The following is a 24,784-nucleotide window of genomic DNA, read 5'->3' on the forward strand; positions in this document are numbered from 1 at the left end:
ACATTTCAAAAGAATGTAGGTGAAAGTGACTCTCAATTGGAATATGCCAGAGTGTTGGGAAGTTTGATGTATATTATGAATTGTACGCGACCAGATATAGCATGTGCTATTAGCAAACTGAGTCGGTTCACTAGTAATCCGAATCAAACTCACTGGATGACAATGAAACGTGTGTTGGGTTATTTGAAGCATACACAACACTATGCTTTGCATTATAATAAATATCCTGTCGTGATTGAAGGATATAGTGATGCAAATTGGATCACCGGGTCAAATGAAGTAAAATCCACAAGTGGTTATGTGTTTACACTTGGTGGAGGAGCAGTCTCTTGGAAATCATCCAAACAGACATGTATCGCTCGCTCCACAATGGAATCTGAATTCATTGCCTTAGATAAGGCCGGTGAAGAAGCTGAATGGCTCCGGAATTTCTTAGAGGATATTCCATTCTGGCCCAAACCTGTGGGACCTATTTGCATACATTGTGATAGTCAAGCAGCAATAGGTAGGGCAGAGAGCGTTATGTACAACGGGAAGTCTCGTCATATACGACGGAGACATAATACCGTAAGACAACTCCTCTCTAGTGGAATTATCACAATTGACTATGTGAAGTCAAGCGATAATGTGTCAGATCCACTAACGAAAGGCCTAGTAAGAGAGGCAGTTGAAAGATCATCTAAGGGAATGGGTTTACGGCTTAGGACAAGTCAGCAGGGCGGTAACTCTATCTAGCAGACTGGAGATCCCAAGAGCTAGATTCAAGGAGAAAAACAAAGTTTTGACTGACGGTTCGACATTGTCAATCAACTCAATCCATTCTCATGATGAAGACAATGTTCAGGAACAAGGTTAAGACTTTAAGGCTTGTTAATGAGTTAATAAAGCTTAAAGTTTTTTAATGATTTGCTAAGTTTGGCAGATTTGACCAAATAGTGTATCTACGAGATGACACGGTTAGAAATCACCTATGTGAGTGTGAAGTGTAAGCCGCTTCAAAAAGAATTTTATGTCAAAAGCCTATTCTTTATACACTCATGAAACCAGGAGGTGTTCATGGCTGAAACGAACACAACTGTAAGAACCATAAACAGTAAAGGGTTAATTGTGTGACATATGGTTGTCTAGGTATACACCAAAGCTCGACGGTTCAAAGATATCGCATCTACCGATTGACCGAGTATTTCCGACATATGTTCACTACGGAAAGTCCAAGGGGAAACCTACTTATCCAGATGCAATTGATTCTTGCTTGTAAAGTACACACTCGTCCGTGCATTCCTTATGTTATAACCATTCCCCATTAATGTGGGGGATTGTTGGGTATGTAACAAGAGTTAATGGGAAATTGAGGGAAGATGAAAGAGGAACTTGGAAAAAGTTGGGAACTTGAAAAGTTGAGAACTTGAAAAGTCCTCTTATGCTTTATTGAAAAGACATTGAAAAGACATTTGTCCCTCATCGGTGGTGGAAAGAAAAATAGGAGAGTTTAAATATAGAAACACTCCTATTAATTGTTAAAAGGGTTGGAAAGAGGGACCCCCCTCGCGCCGTCGTCGTCGTCGTCGCTCGCTCAGCTCGGCTTTGGCTTTGGCTTTGGATTTGGCTTTGGATTTGGTTTTAGATCGATCGAGAGATTATTTTTTGGACAAAGTTTGTTTTAATTATTTTAGTTAATTAATTATTTAATTAATTAAATTAAATTAAATGGCCAACGTTTTAATTAGTTAATTAACCGATTCAATTAATTAGTTAATTGACCCGACCCGACTCGGATCCACGCGCGACCCGTTTAATTTAAATCTTTCCCGTTTTATTTAAATTTCCCGCAGTGACTGTTCTGAAAGGTTGCAACTTTCAGAAACAGCCATGACCGTTTGAAAGGTTGCAACTTTCATGAATGGTCGTGTGGATTCTGAAAGGATTGCAACCTTTCGGAACCAGTTCCTCTTGCCTATAAATACATTGATTCTTCAGATTTATTCCTAACGAATTTTTCTGATTTCTTCTTCTTCTTCTGCACAAAATTTCTTCGTGTACTTTACTGCTGTTGAGTGGTTCGCTGACACCAGCGTTTTGGGTATCAATACACTGGTGATTGAAATCATTCTATCCTGGGAGGACATATTCCAAATCAAACCTCGGATACTAGAGGGGAATAATTTCCTTAAGGGGACACTGTGCATTCAGTGGGCTTGATCTTCTTCTGATTCTGTTTTTTCCAGATTGTGGTACGTTTATTACAGATTTTAGTTTTGTCAATTAATTTCTGTTCATCTATTCTTACTGGTTTATTAAACTTTGGTTACTTCGTGTTTCTGCAAAGTTTATTAAAATCAGTAATTCTGATTTTTTATACACAGATTAATAACAATTTGTTTATTCTTCAATTTTTCTTCATAAATATCCATTCTCATAGATATTGCTTAGTTTATACATTAAAATAATATTCGTACTAATTAATTGTGATGAATAATGCAGTAGTAATAGAACATATAAACAATTAATTATGTAATTGTGCACTAAGCAACCATGACTCACGTCCCCATTATCAGCATATATTGATGAAAATACTATGTATCGTAATCGCATAATTATAAATAATGCTACATATATATATATTCCAAAGGAATGAATGCAAATTAAGAAATTTAATTTAATTAACAATTAGTACTTTGATTTCTAAACAACGAATACAACAAAGAGATCTTTGACAGATGGAGGAATTAATTAAACTTCTATAATTATTACTATTATTTCTTTAATTTTTGAGATGATACATCTGACCAAATTGAAAGTATGTAAGATATACATTCGCTGCATGCATCCTCCACTGCATACATAAATAAACAATAGAAATAATTTTTTTTTAAAGTGGAACTGGATCTAACTCGATTACAAAAATATTTACTAGTAGATCACATATTTAGTGTTAATTTGTGGAGATCAATTACCTCATTTACAATTGCGATCGGGACTATTCTTGGAGGTAGATAGGTTGTGTTCGATAGACCATCAACTCAAAGAAAAAACAGTTCAAATCAGTTCGAGAAAAAAAAAACGACAAGTGAAGAAGTCATGACAAAATATTGTAAAAGAATACGTCAAATCATTCTAATTAAACATGATCAGTGATTGATAAAATAATATAATAATCGAAATACATACAAGAAACAACAAATAGTAACATAAATATAAAGGGCAAGAACTGCAGAAATAATACTACGATTACTAGTATGAAAAAAAGAAGCAATACAATGTTTTTCTATACAAATCTTCTACTCTAGTCTATAACATCCATAATTCATAAATCATAACCTCTTATATACAATCATATTCTCGATAAATTGAACTTCATCCAATTACCTCTTTCCAGTAATTCAAAGTATTCAAACACTTCCACAAAGGAGAGAAAACTATAGCTAGAATAACTTGAATTGACTAATTTCTATTCTGTATTATTTGAGATGGTGTTGACTAAATCCTTCAAAATATTCCTAAGCTCAATTTCACATTATGAAACGTCATTCCAATATTCTTTCTTCTTACAAAATTATTTTTTGCAAACTAATCTTTAATATTAGTATTATTTCAACTAATACAAGATAAACCCCAACAGTATATAAAGGACATCCCCACTTCACATTTTCATAACACACTTTCTCTATTAATCCTTTTTTGTCTAAAATTCATATACACACCTTATGATGACTAAAAAAACAACTCTTGTTTTCAACATTATTACTATTATTTGGCAGCTGCTTCTTCTTCTTTTACTATCATGTCATGACTTGAACTTGGCTAATGCTGCAGGTGGAAAATGGGACTTACTTATGTCCAACATCGGCATTTCAGCCATGCACATGCAACTCCTCAACAACGATAGAGTCATCATGTACGATCGTACTGACTTTGGTGCATCCAACATCTCCTTGCCTAATGGCAAATGTCGCAACAATCCTAAAGACCTTGCCTTGAAAGTCGATTGCACTGCCCACTCTGTAGAATACGACGTGTCCACTAATTCAATACGACCCCTCATGGTCCAGACCGATGTGTGGTGCTCCTCAGGATCTGCCACCTCTGACGGTACGTTGGTCCAAACCGGTGGATTCAACGATGGAAGAAATATGGTGAGAACGTTCAAACCGTGCAGCACTTGTGACTGGCAAGAAATTGGAACTGGCTTAATTCAAGGTCGATGGTATTCTGCCAATCAAATTCTTCCTGACGGAAGGCAAATTATAATAGGAGGCCGTGATGCTTTTAACTACGAGTTTTATCCTAAAACTGCTTCAACAAACAAAGTATTTAGTCTTCCGTTTATTCAACAAACTAATGTTCCTAAAGAGGAAAACAATCTTTACCCATTTGTTTTTCTCAATGTGGACGGAAATTTATTCATTTTCGCGAACAATCGAGCTATATTACTCGATTACACAACAAATACGATAGTGAAAACGTATCCACAAATACCCGGTGGTGACCCGAGAAATTATCCAAGTACGGGTTCTGCGGTTCTTCTTCCTTTAAAGAACTTGCAAGCACAAACAATTCAAGCTGAGGTTTTGGTATGTGGTGGAGCCCCAATTGGCTCATACCTCAAAGCGGCAAGAGCTAATACCTTTGTGGGTGCTTTAAATACTTGCGGGCGGATTACAATTACCGACCCGAATCCACAATGGACCATGGAGACAATGCCACTAGCTCGAACAATGGGTGACATGGTAATTTTACCTAATGGAAATGTCTTGATTGTCAATGGAGCTGCGGCGGGCACTGCCGGATGGGGAATTGCTAGGAACCCGGTTTTGAGTCCGGTAATTTACCGACCCGATAACCCGTCTGGTTCTAGATTCGAGGTGCAAAATCCGAATGCAATACCTAGAATGTATCACTCAACAACAGTTTTACTCCGTGATGGACGAGTTATTGTTGGTGGTAGTAATCCAAATGAGCTTTACAACTTCACTAGAGTTCTTTTTCCAACGGATTTAAGTTTGGAGGCATTCTCACCATCCTACCTGGATTCAAACTCTGCTAATTTGCGCCCACAAATCATTTCTCCCGCTTCTCAAAAAAATATCAAGTATGGGCAACGCGTTAACATTCGATTTACTCTTTCCGGATCACTCCTCAACACAAATTTGATTAAAGTGACTATGGTTGCACCTGGATTTAACACACATTCGAATACTATGAATCAAAGAATGCTTGTTCTTTCGAGTGAAAAGGTAAAAAAGACTGGAATATTCACTTATCAAATCAGTTCGATTTTCCCTAATTCTAGTAAATTAGCACCACCTGGTTACTATATGTTATTTGTGGTTAATCAAGATATACCAAGTGAAGGAATTTGGATCAAGATTCAATAACCACATTGGTTATATTTGTGATAGAGATTAATTCTTTTCTTGATTTTGAAAAATAAAAATAAAATTGTAATAATAAATTAATAATAATATATTTGATTGTTTTGTATTTTTTATTGACGATATATTCCAATCATTTTCTTGGATATTAATAAATTACAACACTTGAAAGATATGTAAATGATGGGATACTATAATGTGGTGGCATGGAAATTAAAAAAAAGGGGTAGTATAATGTTAATTATATAATGTGACCATGCTTCTTCAACATATTCTGTCTTTATATATTTTCTTATTAGCTAGACTATAATTAATTAGAAATTATATCTTTTATGCATTTTTAAAAAAATTGACCTCCTGAACTTTGTTTAAATCATAATTAATTTATACTCCCTCCGTTTTATATTAATTTTTTATTCTACTGTACTTACATTATATTAAGAGAATTTCAATTTTAACTAAAAGCACTTGAATTTGTATTAATATGATATTGAATGACTTGTCTTGACAGTTGACATGAAAGACTAGTACATTCATAAGTGTCTTATTGTTATACAAATCAGGACATTCATATAATTACTAAGACTTGAGGTTATTATTGATTGATCTTAACAATTCAATAACATATCACGTTACATTTAAAAGAAATTCAACTTAATTGATTGCATTCAAGTTTGTATAAATGTGACATCTAATGATATTTCGTGACATGAAAAACTGATAAGTCTATAATTGACCTTATTATCCATACAATTCTTACGGATAAAAATCTTTGTTGGCCAATCATAGCAATTCAATAACATGTCACATTACATTTAAGTGAATTAAAATATTTTAGCAAAATTAAACGTTGCATATGTTTAAATTAAATAATTTAATTTTCTCTAATAATCCTATCATTTGTTTTTTGTCCCCACTTTCCTACTTCAAAAACAAAAACAAGGCTCTCACACACACACACACAAAAAAAAATTAAATAAATATGAACAATAACTTAATAACATGTTACTTTATATTTGTTTGATCATCTTCATAGATTCGGTTCATATTAAGTCATCTTTACCTTGACAAATAAGTCAATATATTATTATATGACAATTCATATTGATTATGCATGAAAACTTTTAATACTTTAATTTTTTTTATAGTTTATTAGATCAAATTAAGTTTTATATATATTGACGTTGTTTGTAAAATCATGTACTATTAATTTGACATACACGTAAAACACACATATAAAAAAATTAGGGTCATAAATATTATATTATAGAATTTTGAAGGAACGATTGATTCAAACTTAATAAGGAAGACGAATTCATTCATTAAAAAACAACTAAAAATATAGCTAGCTCTCATGAAAAAAAAAAACACAAGGGATCTTAATTATATTTTGGAGAATTTCAGCTTAACCAGACATTTTCAGGGTTCGTACAAACATGTGATAAAAGAAACTGTAAACTCATAATTGACCTTATTATTATACGAATCATGATATACACTTGTAATATCATTAGGGATTAAGGTCGTTATTGGCTGATCTTAACAATTTAATAACATGTCACAATATATTTAAGAGAATCTCAACTTAATCGATCGCTTTTAGATTTGTATAAATATCACATTGAATGATATTATCTTGATAGAAACTAGAAAGATCGTTAAATTCACATTTGACTTTATTAATGTACAAATTAGGAAGACATACAATCATTAAGGATTAAGGTCGTTGTCGGCTATTTTTAACAATCCAATAGCATGTTACGTTATATTTAAGATAATTTCAACCTAATTGCTCGTATTAGGTTTGTACAATCATGACATTAAATAATATTGTCGTGATATAAAAAACCGTTAAATTTATGATTAACTTTATTATTGTACGATCATGGTATTTGTATAATCATTATGAATTAAGGTTATTGTTGGCTAATATTAGCAACCAATAACATGTCACATTGCCTTCAAGCAAAATTAAATAATAAATATTTTAGCAAAATTAAACATTACACATATTTAAATTCAAGAACTTGAACTTTTCCTTCTAATACTCCTATCACTTGCTTCTCCTTTATCCCCTCGTTCTCACTCTAAAATACGAATTATAATAATAAGATTCAACACAAAACATAAATAAATTAGCTTAACAGATTTAAACGATAGATCATTAAAGTGTTACATTATATTTGTTTGTTCGTTTTCAAAAGTTTAAACAATATTTAGTCATTTTTTACCTTAACAAGCAAGTCAATATATTTTTATGACGATCCATATTGATTATTCACAATAACTTGAACTTAATAAGAAATACAAGATGCTTTGCAATAAACTAAAATTTTAACTAGCTCTAATGAAAATAAAAATAGAGGGTCATAATTTTATTTAAGAGAATTTCAACCTAATTGATCAAATTCAATTCATGAGATAATTTGCAATAAAATTAAAATTGTAACTAGCTTTCACGCAAATAAAAAGTAAAAACCATAAATTCTATTTAAAAGAATTGCAATTAAATTGTTCACATGCAAGTTAGAACAAATATATCATCAAATGACATTATCGTAATATAAAAGACCTGATAAATTCATAATTACCTTCATTGTGTTGTGTATATCATGATATCCATAAAATCATCAAGGATTAAATCATTGTTGCTTGATCTTAACAATTCAATAACAAGTCGTGTTATGCTCAAAAGAATTCAACCTAACTGATTTTATTCAGATTATGTACAAACATGACATTATTATAACATGAAAGATGGATAAACTCATATATTAACCTTATTATTCTATAAATCAAGACATTCTACGATCACCAAGGATTAAAATAGTTATTAATTGATCTTAACAATCCAATAACATGTCACGTTACATTTAAGAGATCAATAATGTCAACCTAATTGATCGCATTTAGATTTATACAAACGCGACATTAAATGACATTATTGTGACATAAAATTTTGTTAAACTCATAGCTAACCTTATTATTAAACAAATCCAGACATCCATACATATTGGCCGATCTTAACAGTTCAATAATATGCCGCATTACATTTTAGAGAATTTCAACCTAACTAATCACATTCAGGTTCGTACAAACGCAACATCAAACAACATTATCGTAAAATAAAAAATCGACAAACTCTTAATTAACCTCATTATTGTACAAATCAAAACATACATACAACCATTAAAAATCAAAATCATATATTGATTGATCTTAATAGTCTCATAACACGCCACGTTACATTTGAATACAACACGCCATATTACTTTGAATGTATCGCCCAACAAACAGTCTAACAGAAGTTTACGTTACACATTAAATGGAATCTTATTTTCATAATTACTTTTTGTCATTTACTTACCAACTCCAAATAAAACAAGGGTTATTCACACCAAAAACATTTAACCCTCTTTTTGTGTATAAATATAAATCCCCCCAAAAACATATCGCCCATATACTTTTATATATCATACATCAAACGTTTCCTTGAGACAGTAGGAATAGTGATTTCCTTCAGCCGGTGATGCTAACGTGCGCAGCCCCCCCTTTTTCTCCACTCTCTCTCTTAGAAGATTTCACTCACGCGACCTAAGGAACAACAGCTTCAACATTCAGGTCCGATCCTTTAAAAAAAACCCTAGTTTTCTGGTAATTTTGTTACTTTTTGTTCTCAATTTTGAGCTGTTTTGTGTTGTTAACGATTTACAGGTGTGGAAAGTGTTGAGTTTAGCATAATTGGATGTTTTTTTAGTTACTGGAAACTGAAATAGTATTGTGGAATTGTTTGCATTGGTTCAAAGGGAGAAGATTTGTGTCTTAGGATATGAATGTTGTTGTTGTGTTTATGAAATTGGGGTTTGTTTGGATGATTCAGTAATCTCGAAGGGTTGTATTTTGTATGTTGTATGTGAGAAGGATTTTTTGCTAGGGTTATATGTGGAGGGAGGAAGTGTAAGCTTATTGATACCCTAAGGATTTGTGAAATTTGGATTTGTTTTGCTGATTTAGTGTTTGGAAGGGTTGTCTGTTATATGTGGAGGGAGGAGGTGTAAGTATAAATTGATAACCCTAATAAGGGTTTGCTAGATATGGGGGAGGAAGAGAATGTTAAGTTAGGGTTGGAGAGAGGAACTAAGAAGCGGATTGAGATGAAGTTTGATTCAGGAGATGATGAGCCTATTGGGTCTTTGTTGAAGTTAAAAAGCAAAAAACACTCGAAGAAAGCGAAGGTGGATTTAGGTGGTAGTAAGGATGTAATTCAGAAAACGGTGGTTAAGGGTGAAGATTTGGTTGGCATGGATGATACATTAGCTAGTTTTAGGAAGAAATTGAGGGGTCCGAAGAAGAATAGTGGATCTGTGTCAACAATTGTTAAAAGTTCAAGTAGCAATGCCAGTAAGTTAACTGGGGAATCTCCAGATGGGTCTGTGAAGGTAGCGGCAAAAATTGTGGAAAAGAGTCTGTCAGATGTTGAATGTCTATCTGAAGGGATAATTGATAAGGGTTTCGAGAAAGGGAATAAGAGAAAAGGTAAGAGACCAAAGGTTTCTTCGGAGCTGAAGAAAGTGGAGATATCTGGGGATATGTCCTTGCAAAATGATAAAGAGAGTGGAAAAAGCTCTCCGAATTGCATGGATGGAATTCTAGAAGATTCACTATCAGCTTTTCTGAAGAAAGCACAATCTGGTTTTATTAAGAAATCACACAGCTCTTTGCAGTTGAAAAGAGGGAAGGAAAGTGAAGTTTTATGTGATGTTTTGAACTCTAGCCCTACTGCAACCGAAATCTTTCCTTCCATATCCACAAATATGTGCCAGAAATTGGGTGAAGAAATTCCTGAATCCAATGAGGATGTGCATGTGTCACTTGATGGAGGTTCAGTCGATATGCACTTGTCTGAAAATAAAGAATTTGTGCAATTCATTCAATCACAATCTGATTCAAAGCCAGAGCTTTCTTTGTCTGCATTGAACAATGTTGAGTTGTTGAAATCAAGCATCGCCATAGATGATGCATCTTCCATTGAAGGATCTCAATTAGATGTACCAGCATGTTTTAATAAGATCGCAGGTGTCCTAGATGGTGAGGTCAAATGTCACAGTAAACTTAGTGAGGAGGGAACTGCCACAACAAATAATATTGTGGGTGGAAATTGCAAAGATCTTCATGATGAGGATGTCATGAAGAACTGTTCTACTTTTCATGAACAGTCTGCTTCCAAGGATCGTTTTAGTGATCGTCCAATGGCAACAGGTCGTGATGTTTCGTCTGCAGATACCATTACTCCTGAGAATGTTGAGATGCTTGAGCATCCCACGATAAAAACCAAATTCAATGCTGATATGGATGTGAACTCAAATGCAATTTTAAGCAGCCGAGAAACTCATGTAGATGATCAAATGTGCTCTTCAAATCGAGCAGATGATTCAGGTTCTTGTAGAAGTGTTCAGTTATTGAACAAACTTGATCATACATCTCAAGGAAGCATTGGAAATGTGTTTAGTCGAACTTTGATTTCGTCCACTTCCCGGTTGGAAGGTTCAACTGCAGCCAAGGAGAACACAGACATGGAAGGTTCTGGGTATGCTCAAGTTCGTTTGACGCCTGATTTTATTGCAGCAGAGAAGTGTTCAAGTGACTTTGATGATCAGCAGCGAATTTCTGTTGATTCTGTTTATGAGCAAACTTGTGCTCCAGTTTCTTTGCCAAAGGAGGGTGGTCAAGTGTTTGTGGGTGGGTCATCTCCAGTGTCTGTAGGAAGGAGTCAGCAAGTTAATGCCAGCCAGATGAAGCAGGAGGACCAAATCATGGAGAATAGTAATGACTTATATGGTTCTTCCAAACAAATGACTATTGATAATGCTGCTATCTCATTGCGCAAATGCAGTTCGGTTTTCCATCAGAGTGAACTGGCTGATGAGAATTGTGAAGGTTCACATCATCAAAGTCGTGTCTTTGTTTATGGAGATGATGAGGCTGATGGCACATCTTCTCCGTCAATTACACCAGAATGTGATGAAAGTGTTGCTGAAGAGACTGAGTCTAAGCTGGCAGCTGAAGAAAAAGAGCAGAGACTCTTTTCAGGTCAACGTGCTTCACGCAAGACTAAAAAGCGTAGGCACGGGGATATGGCCTATGAGGGGGATGTGGATTGGGACGTTCTGGTGCATGGGCAAGATTTTTTTTTAAGTCATCAAGATGGAGAGGGTAGACATGACTTCAAAACAAGAGAGAAGCTTGACTCGTCGTTGATAGTTATGGATACTGAAAATGGCGGGGTAGCAGCAGTATCTGTTGGACTTAAAGCTCGTGAAGTTGGCCCAGTAGAAAGAATCAAGTTTAAGGAGGTCCTGAAGCGCAGAGTTGGACTCCTAGAATTTCTGGAATGCAGGTAATGACAGATTTTGCACTCTGAATACCATATCCGGTCTTCTAATACCTTGCTATTAAGTGCCTTACAAGAGATTTTTCCATGAGATAACTAAATTATGTTTATAATCTTTCTTTTAATTTTGTTTCTTTGGGTTCATTCTAATCTCTGCTCCGGTTCATTATTGCAAAACTTGAGCTAATCTATGGCTATTTGAACAGAGAAATAAATATGCTCCTGCTTTCCTTGAAAAGTCATTAGATAGAATCGTCTAAGGGTTAAGCGATTAAAAAGAACTGTTCTAAGAGTTAGAACTAGGGACCTCCTTTTGAGGGAAAAAGACCACACAAATAAAGTTCAAAGATAGTTCTTATGGTGAAAGGGGAGAAAGTTCTAGTTAATAGTTTCATTTTTGACTACTTACAACATAATTCAGATGGGTTATCTCTGTTTAGTCTGCTGGCAAGCAATGGCCGTGTTTCTTGTTAGTTTCAGTAAATACTGGGACGATATTGCAAAAAATTCTTCTCTTCTCTTTTAGACAGGTGATGTTGCTTGAAGGTTTAGTTTAGATAAAGTATGCCTTTAAAGCGTAGTATCTTTCCTCCCCTTTTTTATGATTACCAAGAAATCCCCCAGGACTAGTGGCGAACAGTTCAATACATGGTGATAATGGGCTGCCCTCTACCATTCTCCATTCAAATATTAGGATTTTCTCTTTTGTCTGCCGCAAGGTTTGACCTGTGGTATGCACCTAACCCACACATCACAGTGCAGGCTGCACTGTTACTACTAGACTAAAGCCCTTGGGGTTAGCATCTTTCCGTCCCTTGTTCTCTTAGAATTTGAACTTCGGTCTCCCCCCCCCCTCTCTCTCTCTCTCCCTCTTTCTCTCTCTCTCTCTCTATATATATATATATATATATATCTATCTACCTATGATGTGATAGGCTTATTTTTTGAACGTGCACACACTATTTCTTTAGTTGGCTATGTAATTGGAACAACTTATTGGTTTCTGATGTGTTCACATTGGTGTCATCTCTTATGGTCTACCTACCGTGATAACCATTGATCAACAAAAGAGCTATCTGCTTTATCCAATATTTTTTAAGTTTACTTTGTTTAGTATTTTAGATAATTTTGATAAAGCTAAATATACTTTCTAGTTTATGAATGACTGGAAAGTAATTTCTGTACTTTATTGATAAGGTAAATTGAAAAGTACCTTCTTTATTAATGTGCGTAAAAGCAGTTGGTTGGATAGGTAGGTTTTTCACCCTCCTTTTATGCGTCTTTACATTCATACCCTGGTGGTCTGTAAGAGAAGGGAGCAAGTAGTTTCCTTTTCGAACGGGATATTAGTTTCAAATCTATCTAGAGATCCAAAGTACCAATTGTTCCACGATGCATCCTACGAGAATATCATTAGACTATGTTTGGTTCCCAGAAGGGAAGGGAGGGTACGATACAGAGAAGCTAACTTTCTTCCTTCCTTCTTTGGTGAATATTGATTATTTTATTTGAGTTGGGTATGGTTGCTACTTGGAAGGGAAGTAAAAGCAAATATCCTTTCTCATTTCATTTCAGTTCTAGACGGATTGGAAAAGCTGATGTGTAGGGAAATCCAACTTCTCACTTTTGGTTGCATCTCAGCAAACAAGAGATATATCCTGACACTCCACTTTTACTTCTGCTCCAATCTCCGCTTTTCTTCTCAACAAACATATTGTGCACGAGCACTGCAAGTATTCAAATTAGGAACATGAGTGGTGATGATCCGTTTAGGATAGTAATACTATAAGGCTAAATTTCTTTTCTAAATAAAAAGAGAGAATTTAAAATTTCTATGTAATGCAGGTGGGTGGGTCTTTAGGGTTCTCACATTACCCCAACTTGCAGCATGTACTGTAACTTATACACGCCCGACCTTTCCCCTTCTCATATAATTTATACAAAAGCCACTCTTTAGGAAGTTAGGCTTATGTATGTTCATGTATGGACAATTGGAATATTGTTCCGGATACTCTTTTTTTCTTTAAACAGGTTTTCTCTCTTATAACTACAGTCGAGGGGCAGAGGCATACACCCCGGAGTTTCGAACCGGTGTACTAAGTCGAAGCAGATCACCAGAAGCCCGTAGGGGATTTCTTCAATGTTAAGAAAGCTCTCTCTAAACTATTCTTGAAAGCTTTCTTACTCTGAATTATTTGTTAATGGGCAGTGGAAATCTAAGTTTTGTGACTGAAGGAGTTTTTTGTTTTGGCACTTTGCATTGTTAACTTGCGTAGGCTGGGGATCAAAGTGTAATCTGCATGTTAACTTTCCATTATGATGCAGTGTAATCGTATTTGTTTTACATATTTTCATAATTGACTCTACTTCTCTTTTGGTGAATCTTTGTTGCGATGCAGGAATCAAATTTTGAGCCTTTGGAATAAAGACATCAGTCGCGTCTTGCCACTTTCAGAATGTGGAGTGTCTGAAACCCCTTTAGCGGATGAGTCACCTCGGGCTTCTTTAATTAGGCAAATTTACTCATTTCTTGATCAATGTGTAAGTTTTTTGCAATTCTCCTAGTTAACATTTGAACTTTCTTATTCAAGCTTTACAAAGGAGATCTGCCCCTTCTTTTTTGTATGATCTTTCTCTATAAAACTACTTTGGTTCATGAACTTCTCTTTGCTTGCTTGCTTATCATTGTTTTTCACAGTTTAACCACTTTTAAACAGGGCTACATAAATTTTGGAATTGCTTCTGAAAAGGATAAAGCTGAAAATGGTGTTGAACACAACTTGAAAATTTTGAAGGAAGAAAAGACTATAGAAAAGTCTGGAGCTTCTGTTGCTGATAGAGACGATGGAGTTTCTTTTATTCTTGGGAGGTCAAAGAGTTCTGAGATTATCATGCCGGAGAAGAATGATGTCTTATCTGATGAAGGGAAAAAGACAGAAAAATGTGGAGCTGATTGCCAGCTCATTGATAGGCGGGCCATAGAGTTACCGGCTTTAGCAGAGCCTCAAGAATGTCCTGTTGATGATTGCCGTGTAAATGGTTATCCTGATATTCAGTCACCGCGTCAACCGTTTGATCTAGGTTTAGTTGCTCAAGTGCCTTCAAGTGAAGTTAAGGATAGTGAATTACAGAATATTGTAGATCCAGATCTTTTGCCTCCCAACAGTACAGAGATTGATGTTAGAGCAGCCGATAAACATCTTCTGATTTCAGAAGATTCTTGTGGGTTCACACCTAACTCATTAGGGAGTCAAAGGCAAAACACGTGCTGTGATGCTAAAGGGAAAAAAGAAATAATTGTTGTTGGTGCTGGTCCTGCTGGCCTAACTGCAGCACGGCACCTGAAGCGCCAAGGTTTTCATGTCACCGTGCTCGAGGCCAGAAGTAGAATAGGTGGTCGTGTTTTTACCGATCGCTCGTCTCTCTCTGTTCCAGTGGACCTTGGTGCTAGCATTATTACTGGTATTGAGGCAGATGTGGCGACTGACAGAAGACCAGATCCTTCTTCATTGATTTGTGCACAGTTGGGTCTTGAATTGACTGTATTGAACAGTGATTGTCCCCTGTACGATGTAGCTACTGGCCAGAAAGTACCAGCAGATCTGGATGAAGCATTGGAAGCGGAATTCAATAGCTTATTGGATGACATGGTACTGTTGGTTGCTCAAAAAGGGGAGCATGCGATGCGGATGTCCCTGGAGGATGGTTTAGAATATGCCCTTAAGAAGCGCCAGAAGGCCCGTTCCGCAAGAAATCATATGGGTAATGAACCACAAAAATCATCAGTGACAGCAGTGGAATCCACGGCACTTTCTGATGGTGGAGTTCCTCAAAATAATAATTCTAAGGTAGAGATCTTGAGTCCCCCAGAGAGGAGGGTAATGGATTGGCATTTTGCTAACTTGGAGTATGGTTGTGCTGCATTGCTTAAAGAAGTCTCTCTTCCTTATTGGAATCAGGATGATGCATATGGAGGTTTTGGTGGAGCTCATTGTATGATTAAAGGCGGCTACAGCTCCGTTGTTGAAGCACTAGGTGAGGAACTTTGCGTTCACTTGAACCACATTGTTACTGATGTTTCATATTGCAAAGAAGATGTTCCATCAAAAAATGATTTGTTTAACAAGGTAAAAGTCTCCACGACAAATGGACGAGAGTTTTCTGGAGATGCAGTCCTTATTACAGTTCCATTAGGGTGTCTTAAGGCGGAAGCCATTAAATTTTCACCACCTTTACCCCACTGGAAAGATTTATCTATCCAACGGCTTGGCTTTGGTGTTCTTAATAAAGTTGTCTTGGAGTTTCCTGAAGTATTTTGGGATGATTCTATTGATTACTTTGGTGCGACTGCTGAAGATACAGACGAGAGGGGCAGATGCTTTATGTTCTGGAATGTCAAGAAAACTGTTGGGGCACCTGTTCTTATAGCGTTAGTGGTTGGAAAAGCTGCTATAGATGGCCAGGAAATGAGCTCCGATGACCATGTAAAGCATTCGTTACTGGTTCTGCGGAAGCTTTATGGTGAGAAAAAGGTACCTGATCCAGTTGCTTCAGTGGTCACCAACTGGGGAAAAGATCCTTATAGCTATGGGGCTTACTCTTATGTGGCTGTAGGGTCATCGGGAGAAGATTATGACATATTGGGCCGGCCTGTGGAGAACTGTTTATTTTTTGCAGGTGAAGCTACCTGCAAGGAGCACCCTGACACGGTTGGTGGTGCAATGATGAGTGGGTTACGGGAAGCTGTGCGCATAATTGACATATTGACTACAGGCACTGATTACACAGCAGAAGTAGAGGCAATGGAGGATGCAAAGAGGCATTCAGATGTTGAAAGGAGTGAAATAAGGGACATTATGAAGAGACTTGAAGCAGTGGAGCTCTCAAGTGTTTTGTGCAAGGAGTCTTTGGATGGGGTGAAGATCGTGACCCGGGAGAATTTGCTAAGGGACATGTTCTGTAAGGCCAATACAACAGCAGGAAGATTGCATCTCGCAAAAGAATTGTTGAAACTTCCGGTAGAAGTTTTGAGATCTTTTGCTGGAACTAAAGAAGGGCTTAGCACACTTAATTTGTGGATGCTGGTATTAATCGTCACATATTTTAGTTTCATGCCTTATCTGTCGAACACAAATTGCTTGTTGTCTGACTCATGTTTGTTGGTCACAGGACTCCATGGGAAAGGATGGGACCCAACTCTTGCGTCATTGTGTTCGTGTACTAGTACTGGTTTCAACTGATTTGCTTGCAGTCCGACTGTCAGGTACATTCCCCTTTTGAGTAAAGGAACTAACCCCCACCCCCCTTCTGCTCTCCTTTGGATTTTCTATTGTGAACCTTCTTTTGAGATTTCTTTTTGGGGGTGGGTGGAAGAGGCAGTCCTGCTATTCTGGAACTGTTCACCTTTATTCCAATGTTGCTTGCTATAAGCTGATTTGTACCTTCAAATTATTTATATGCACGTCCCCATTGGGGCTATCAATATTCTCTGTTAATGTTTCATGTTTTTCAGCTTGTATGCTTTAAACTCTAAATATTTGCTTTCTATATCCATTAATGGCTAATGATCCTTATAATTGTCATATCATTAGTGTATTTGCTTTGTCCTTGCATTGATTTAACTGATTCTATTCCTGTCATATTTTATTCAGGCATTGGGAAAACGGTTAAAGAAAAAGTCTGTGTGCATACTAGCCGTGACATACGTGCTGTAGCAAGTCAGCTTGTCAATGTATGGATAGAACTTTTTCGAAAGGAGAAGGCTGCTAATGGTGGTCTGAAATTACTAAGACAATCCACTGCCACTGATACTTCGAAGAGCAAACACATTGCAGCACCTGGCAAACCACCTATTCGCAATCATCCTTCAGCAGTAGACAGTAAACGGAGTTCTAAAGTTTCTTCATCGGCTGGAAATCACTTAGCTGTTAATGTCAACAACAAGAAGCTGAATGTCAGGCAAGCCACGTTAGGAACTATTCCAGTTGTTGAACCATCAACCTCTCAAGCTTCAGTAGGAAGGCAAAATGATACCACTGAGGAAAGGCAAAATTTCCCCATGTCTGAGGAAGAGAAGGCTGCGTTTGCTGCTGCAGAAGCTGCTCGCCTTGCTGCTCTAGCAGCTGCTGAGGTTAGTGTCTTATAATGTATTGTCCCCTAGATTTATTAATTGTGGTGACTCATTTTTCAATATGGGGATGTGCTACATTTTTACTGTTTTTTTGGTTATTCCTAGAGTATGCAAGTTATTGAAAAAAGGGGAAATACACAAAGCTGGATTCTCTGTTATGTTGTTTTTGGAAAAAAAAAAAAAGACAGATAAAAACATTTATAATATGGTGCAGCCCAAAAGCAACATAACGGTGTATCATCCCAAGATTTATTAGTCGTGTTGATTCATTTGTCCAATATGAGAAGGGAATATGCTATATTTTTTTACTGTTTTTTGATTATTCCTAGAGTATATATGTTGTTAAAAAGGGGGAAAACACAAAGTTGGATTCTCTGTTATTTTGCTTTTGGGCTTCTCTATATTTTTTTTTTGATAAAAGTAACAGTTAGTCTATATTTATCCACAGGTATACTACCTCAAAAGTGTAGTTCCCCTCCAAAAGTGTTGTAGTTACATAAGCTCTTATACCTACCAAGTTACAGCCAGTCTATAGTTGTGCTGATTACTTCTGAGCTATCTAAGACTACTTGTTTACACCAAAAATAATACAGAGCTAAACAGTTAAGCTTAAATCTTTGTATGTTGCTCTGCTTTCCTTCATGACATCTCTGGTTCCTCTCTAGCCATACTGTCCACCATATACATATGGGACCATCTTCCATCTCTCCTCCTTTCTTCCTGCATTTCCATCTCTATTCCAGCACTTCAAAACCTCTTTGATCCTTCCTGGTTTCACCCATTTAATCTCTCTCATATTGGTGAACATTTGCCACAGCTGGGTTGTCCACTTGCAGTGTAAGAAGAGATGGTTGACTGTCTCTCCTTGCTCTTCACACAAAAAGCACCTGGAACACAGGTGAACGCCTCTTTTGTTCAGGTTCTCATGTGTCAAAACTGTCTCCTTAGCTAACAGCCAAGTAAAACAATTTACTTTATAGGGTATCTTGGTTTTCCATATCATCTTCCAAGGCCATTCTACTTCCTCAATGCCAACTGTGTTGAGATCTTCGTATGCTGAATTTACTGTGAAACACCCTTTGCTCCCCACATTCCACACCAGTGAGTCCTCTTCCTCAGACAGGTTACTAAATTGTGCTAGGGTAACCAAAAACTCAGTTATTCTGCACATCTCCCAATCATTTAAATTTCTCCTGAAGTGCAAATTCCACCCTGATCATTCCATAATTCGGCTACAGTTGCTTGTTGCATTTGACATAGGTCGTAGAGGTCAGGAAACCTTTGGCTTAATGGGACCTGACCACACCATTTGTCCATCCAGAACGCCATCTTTCTGCCATTTCCCACCTTACAATATGATCTTTCTAGCACCAAATCCCATAGATCACTGATAGATCTCCATACACTAGACCCATTGGGAGAGGTCACCTTTGTTGTCATCCACTTATCCCTCATTCCATATTTTGCAGCAATCACTTCCTTCCACAATGAGTTCTCAGCAGATGCAAACTTCCATAACCACTTCATCATAAGGCTTTGGTTCTGAAACTTCATGTTTCTGATGCCCACACCCCCTATTATGTTCATTTCTTCCCATTTGACAAGATGATACTTCCTTTTATCTTCATTTCCTTGCCAAAAGAAAGTTCTTCTGAGTACCTCTATTCTGGCTTCTCTATATTGCAAATGTTTTTGTCTGTCTTATGTTCTTTTTTGTCAAATAAATCTTGGTTTCCTCTTAAGCAGCTCTACAATGATTACCCTTCATTGCAGGCTTATGCTTCATCTGGTGCCAAGTGTAACATGCCACTGCAGCTTCCTAAGATACCCTCATTTCACAAATTTGCTCGACGGGAACAATATGCAAATATGGATGAGTCTGACATCAGAAGGAATTGGCCTGGCGGTGTGGGAGGAAGGCAAGATTGTTTATCCGAAATTGATTCTCGCAACTGCCGGGTGAGGGATTGGTCTGTTGATTTTTCTGCTGCTGGTGTGAACCTTGACAGTTCAAAAATGTCTGTTGATAATCGCTCACAGCGTAGCCTCTCAAATGACAATGCATGTCAGTTTAACTTTAAGGAGCACTCTGGAGAAAGTGCACCTGTAGATAGTAGTATATTCACCAAAGCATGGGTTGATAGCTCAAATAGTGTAGGGATAAAGGATTACAATGCCATTGAAATGTGGCAATGTCAAGCAGCTGCTGCTAATTCAGATTTCTATGATCCAGTGATGCATGTCACTGATGAAGAGGATTCAAACGTGAGTTCCAAAATGGATATGAGAAAGCATGATGTGTTAGTGTGTGAAAGCTCTGCCTCACAAATTACTGTAAATAAAGAGGCATTAGATAATCAACCGAGAGGAGCAGAAAGAATTAAGCTGGCTGTTGTTGATTATGTTGCGTCTTTGCTGATGCCTCTTTATAAAGCAAGGAAACTCGACAGGGAGGGGTATAAATCCATAATGAAGAAAACTGCTACAAAGGTCTGATTTTTGTCCTGACTCACCCCAACTTCTCGTAGCCTGTTGGATTCTTTATTCTTTGTTTACATAATTGAGGTTCTTTAATCTTTTTATATCTATAATGAACTGATCCTGTTCCCAACTCCAGGTAATGGAACATGCCACAGATGCTGAAAAAGCCATGCTTGTGTACGAGTTTCTTGATTTCAAACGTAAAAACAAGGTACAAACTACTCTCAGTTGATGTCACCTTTTTGCATTGTTTAATAGGTTCTAACTGCTTATTGTTGCGCTACTCTTAAAGTTTCTTTAAACTAGAAATTTAATCTACAATATATGCATTTCAAAAGCAACACAAAGCTAATAAAGCTGTGAGTTACATTAAATGCAAATAAGCATAAGCCTATGGAAGACTGACCCTTCTCTTAGTGTATAAAATTCCACTATTCCAAAATTTAGTCTGGCCAAAGACCTTTCACGTCAGTTCCTTTAAATTCATATGGCAGTTCACCAAATGCTAAGTGTTAAAGAGTGTGGAAGACCTGCCCCTTTTTTGCTTTCTCAGAAAAGGATTTCCCCCTCTTCTGTGGTTAGAGAAGGTTTAGAGGTTAAACTATTGATTGGAACTTTAGGTGTGAATTGTGATTTATCCTTGGTAATATGGGTTCCTGTATACAGAAGAGCCACTCTTGGTCTAGTTGTTGGAAATTTGGCAAACATTCATTTGTATATCTTAAAACTTGGAAAAGGGAAAAAGACATCTGCTTTTTCTCATGCAAATGACTCTTATTTTCTTACTTGCATTAGGTATGATGTTTACCTGGTTTAGTCCATAGGGATGAGTATGAGATATAGAGAACCTTTAATTCTAGGTTTAGTTTCTTAACTTTCCTTAAAAGCCAAATTGTCTAGTATTGAAATGATGGGATTGAGTGAGATTGAGGCATAATTGATTGGTTGAATATGAGATTGTTGAACAAGCTTTCCCACCATTCACTGTTATCAGATAAAGTGCCTTTACATATATCTTATAGCAGAAAGTGGAGATTTTGTTTTGGGGGTAAATTAGGCAGTGATTTGGACTTAGGACTTCCATGTTGGAGGTCTCAAGTTTGAAACCCCTTGCTAGCGAAAGTAAGTGATTTGCCTTCTGGGTCGAGCTTGTCGCACCAGGCTTGGTTAGTGCGGGTTACCTCTTCTGTGTGGTTTGCGAGCTATTGCATAGGAGCGGGGGTTTAACCCTGTGCGCACCCAAAGGGGTAGCGGCTGCGGGTTTTCCTTGTCATAAAAAAAAAAGAGAATGGAAAGGACCACAATTATAAACAGAAAATAAGAAGAAAGAAAAGAGAAATGGGAATGGGCAAGTGCAGGAGATAGTGAAAGGGAACTGTTTTCTCTTGTTTGGTTTGAGAGTAAGAGAGGAGAGAAGCCTATTCTTTCAAATTCTAGACTGTGGACAGGACAGCCTTTAAGCAGCTATGCTGATTTATTGTTTCCTCCTTTTTTTAACTTCCGAACAATAGATATCTTAAAACTTTTATAACGAGTACGCTTAAGTTTGCAGAGATAGTATTTGTTTCTTTCTTTAAATTGGGTTATATCTTGTCAAACCTTGCAAAGTACGACTAATCCCCACAGTAGAAAAAGGAAACAAAACATGAAACATAATCACAGGAACTGCTATTTACTCTTCTTGCCTCCATGTATAGTCTTCTGGTAACATCCTATAAAATGGAACAATACAGAAAAGATTAGCATGGCCTGTTCACAAGGATGACAAACACAAATCTTCAAGCCTTCATGCATTTGTCCTCGGCTGAAAACATTGCTGAGAGTGAAAATATTCTACTCTAGCTCTCCAAGCTCTATGCAAGTGAAAAGATTTGGTGTTGGAAGAAAAACTTGATCCTTAATCTTGTATTATTTTCACTCTTTCCTTTTTCTGGAGTTCTCAATAGTATGTAATCATCAAAGTGGTTGCTTTTATTCCAGATCTGCCCTTCACCACAACAAACGTTTCTATTGTACATGAAAACCTTTTAGCCATCTTTCGCATCTCAAAACCGTGGAAGAGCAAATATGACATAAGATATGGGAACGGGAATACAGGGATGTTTTTCTTATCCTCTGTCATTATATCTTCCTCCATACAGACCTCTTTGGATAGGTTGGATTATTATGATAAAAATAAAATAAGACTAAAAATTATGTGGATCTGTTTGGAGATATACTCCAACTAAAAACACTTGTATTTTTTTTTATAGCATTTGCTCAATATGCTTGGTATTTATTTTCACTTTTCATTGCTTTTCTGCCTTTGATTTGTTGTATTGGTAAATCTGCAGATTAGAGATTTCGTGGACAAGTTGATTGAAAGGCATATTCAGATGAAGCCGGGTGCAAAATCATAATGGACAAAGGATGAGCAGTCACTCTTATTGATGCTTTACCGCAGGGTGATTAGTCTCATCAACTTTTTCATGAGTGGGTGCAACAATCATCGACGAGTGAGGAATGCAGGCTTCATTGAACAATTATCCTTGCCAAGCTAGTTGTTGTCTTCAGAGACTGTTTTGTTGAGCGTATCATGGACTGTTTATTGTAAGAGACTGATTAATTGTCCTGCAAATTTGAGACTTTTGACATTTCTGTTGCGGTGTGTCTGCAAGAAACATTCTCAAGGTGGCAAAGTCGGTGAAAACATGTCTGTCATGTGAATGTTATACTACTACTCCTGCTGACTGATGTGAATTCCTTCAGAGATAGCAAGATTAGGTTTAGAATTGGTAGTCAGATTTGAAGTTGTATTATATAGAAGAAAAGTAGCCCTTTGTTTCTTTCAGTTCAGGGTTCCCCTTTGATGAACAATCACTTCTGACTTTTCTTTAGTTTTGGTATGTGTACAGCTCAGGATTGTTATCATTGGAACAAATATACAGAACATTTTGAGGGCGTCATATGCTTCCTTCATTTTGAAATATTGATTTCTCAGAATAAGTAAAAACAAAACCCTCCTTCTATCTCCCCTCTTAAGATTTTTTTTCTTATAGTGTAGATGAAATCTCTTAGATATGCTATATTGAATTTCTTTCTATGATCTGTGGACTGCTCCACTCAATCAAAGAGAACATTGTTGAGATGTGTGCTTTTGGCGATTGTGTCCAAGTGGCTTGAACTTTGTTCATGAGGTTTCTTAATCCCTATGCACTATCCAGTGAAGAAGGCCAAAAGAAGAGGGAGCAAAGGGAGTACATAAGTGAGTTTTCTAGATCGCCTTCTCCATCCCCCCCCAAGTGAGGAATGATCTTTATTCTCTCTGAAGGTGTGTGCGAATTTTCTGGGTAGTACATGCCATTTTTATGTTGAAAGTGAGGTGATTGTTTCCCCATGTACTCACATTCTTTCAAGGGATAAGTTAGTCAAAGACATTTTCATTCTGCATTAGAAGTTTGCAATTGCTGAAAAGATGCATGCTATAGAATTTTATGCATAACACTAGTAATCTGTTGATTTCTCACATGCGTTATCTGATCTTATATATTTCCTTTATTGTCAGGTTAAGCATATAGCTGAGAGCTGAGAGCTGAGAGACTACTTGGCAGCAGGAGGAGAGTCTTCTCTTTGGACGACTTGCTATTTCCAGTCCTTACAGGTTGCTTTTCTTGATTTCACTCTGCCTTGCTATTTACTTTTGAGGGCCTGCTTTTATTTTGGTATTACCAATTAGAAATTGTGGTCATTTTTCCTCCTATTGTCTCACTCTGTTTCTCTTAAGATTTCAAGGAGATGGGTCTATCCATCAGGCTAGTAGTATACCCTCGGTTTGAGGTTGGTGAAATTTGATCGTATACAGTTCTGCAGAAACATATAACTTATCATATTGAACATCTTGGAATGGAGTACCGGTACCGGTAGTATGTGTACTACTGGCAGTAGATACAGATGAAAATATCAGCTATGCTGTTCAGTGCAGAATGATGTTGAAATGGGGAAAGAGGTTCTTGATTGGATTGCTAACGTCTAGTCAAAATCTCTTGTTTTCCTCATGGTCAATGCGGTAGATAAAGATGGAAATATAAGTCTTCTGATGTTCAGGTCAGGCAGCCATACAAAGAGGAAGCCTGAAATTCTTTAGGCCAGTGATCATTGTTATTTTACTGGCCAATTGTAGTGGACTTTATAGTCTTTTAATTAGCCAAATATGTTTGTGCTGATTCTCTTTGCCGAAGTAACTATTTCCACTTCCGTTATTTAGTTCAATGTCAGATTTCAATGTGCTAGTATGGAAGTCATATACACAGCTTTTACATAATTCCCTTGGCCTGTAGTAACTTGTTGATGCATGATTGTGATTTCTGTGCTTATTTGTGCCCTAGAGAGCACTGCAGTTCATAACGTCACCTCCTACATCTGTTGTCTGCC

The 24,784-nt window shown here is 36.8% G+C and overlaps 2 protein-coding genes and 1 non-coding gene across 3 annotated transcripts; all 3 read left to right on the forward strand.

Annotated features, from left to right (window-relative positions):
- Positions 1-3,704: 3,704 nt before the first annotated feature.
- On the forward strand, positions 3,705-5,375 carry LOC125827661 (aldehyde oxidase GLOX1-like). The gene has a single exon (XM_049506976.1). The coding sequence runs from the start codon at positions 3,705-3,707 to the stop codon at positions 5,373-5,375; it is 1,671 nt and encodes a 556-aa protein (XP_049362933.1).
- A 3,469-nt stretch (positions 5,376-8,844) lies between these two features.
- Positions 8,845-23,395, forward strand: LOC125827638 (lysine-specific histone demethylase 1 homolog 3). Its single transcript, XM_049506945.1, has 9 exons — positions 8,845-8,993; positions 9,087-11,769; positions 14,163-14,304; positions 14,481-16,847; positions 16,933-17,026; positions 17,415-17,893; positions 19,667-20,383; positions 20,511-20,585; positions 22,708-23,395. Exons 2-9 carry the CDS (start codon positions 9,467-9,469, stop codon positions 22,771-22,773), a joined length of 6,243 nt encoding a protein of 2,080 aa, XP_049362902.1. The 5' UTR covers positions 8,845-8,993; positions 9,087-9,466; the 3' UTR covers positions 22,774-23,395.
- On the forward strand, positions 22,068-22,172 carry LOC125827971 (U6 spliceosomal RNA). The gene has a single exon (XR_007443018.1). It is a non-coding gene; the product is annotated as a U6 spliceosomal RNA (small nuclear RNA).
- Positions 23,396-24,784: the final 1,389 nt, after the last annotated feature.

This window comes from Solanum verrucosum, unplaced genomic scaffold, assembly GCF_900185275.1.
Source record: "Solanum verrucosum unplaced genomic scaffold, falcon-dt-bn FXZP01000064.1, whole genome shotgun sequence".
Classification (NCBI taxonomy): Eukaryota; Viridiplantae; Streptophyta; class Magnoliopsida; order Solanales; family Solanaceae; genus Solanum; species Solanum verrucosum.

Excerpts from the sequence above, each read along its gene's own strand:
- LOC125827661 (XM_049506976.1), top strand. The coding sequence starts at position 3,705 with ATGATGACTAAAAAAACAACTCTTGTTTTCAACATTATTACTATTATT.
- LOC125827638 (XM_049506945.1), top strand. The coding sequence starts at position 9,467 with ATGGGGGAGGAAGAGAATGTTAAGTTAGGGTTGGAGAGAGGAACTAAG. Across the intron at positions 11,770-14,162 it reads CTAGAATTTCTGGAATGCAG|GAATCAAATTTTGAGCCTTT; the intron begins GTAATGACAGAT and ends GTTGCGATGCAG. Across the intron at positions 17,027-17,414 it reads GCTTGCAGTCCGACTGTCAG|GCATTGGGAAAACGGTTAAA; the intron begins GTACATTCCCCT and ends TATTTTATTCAG.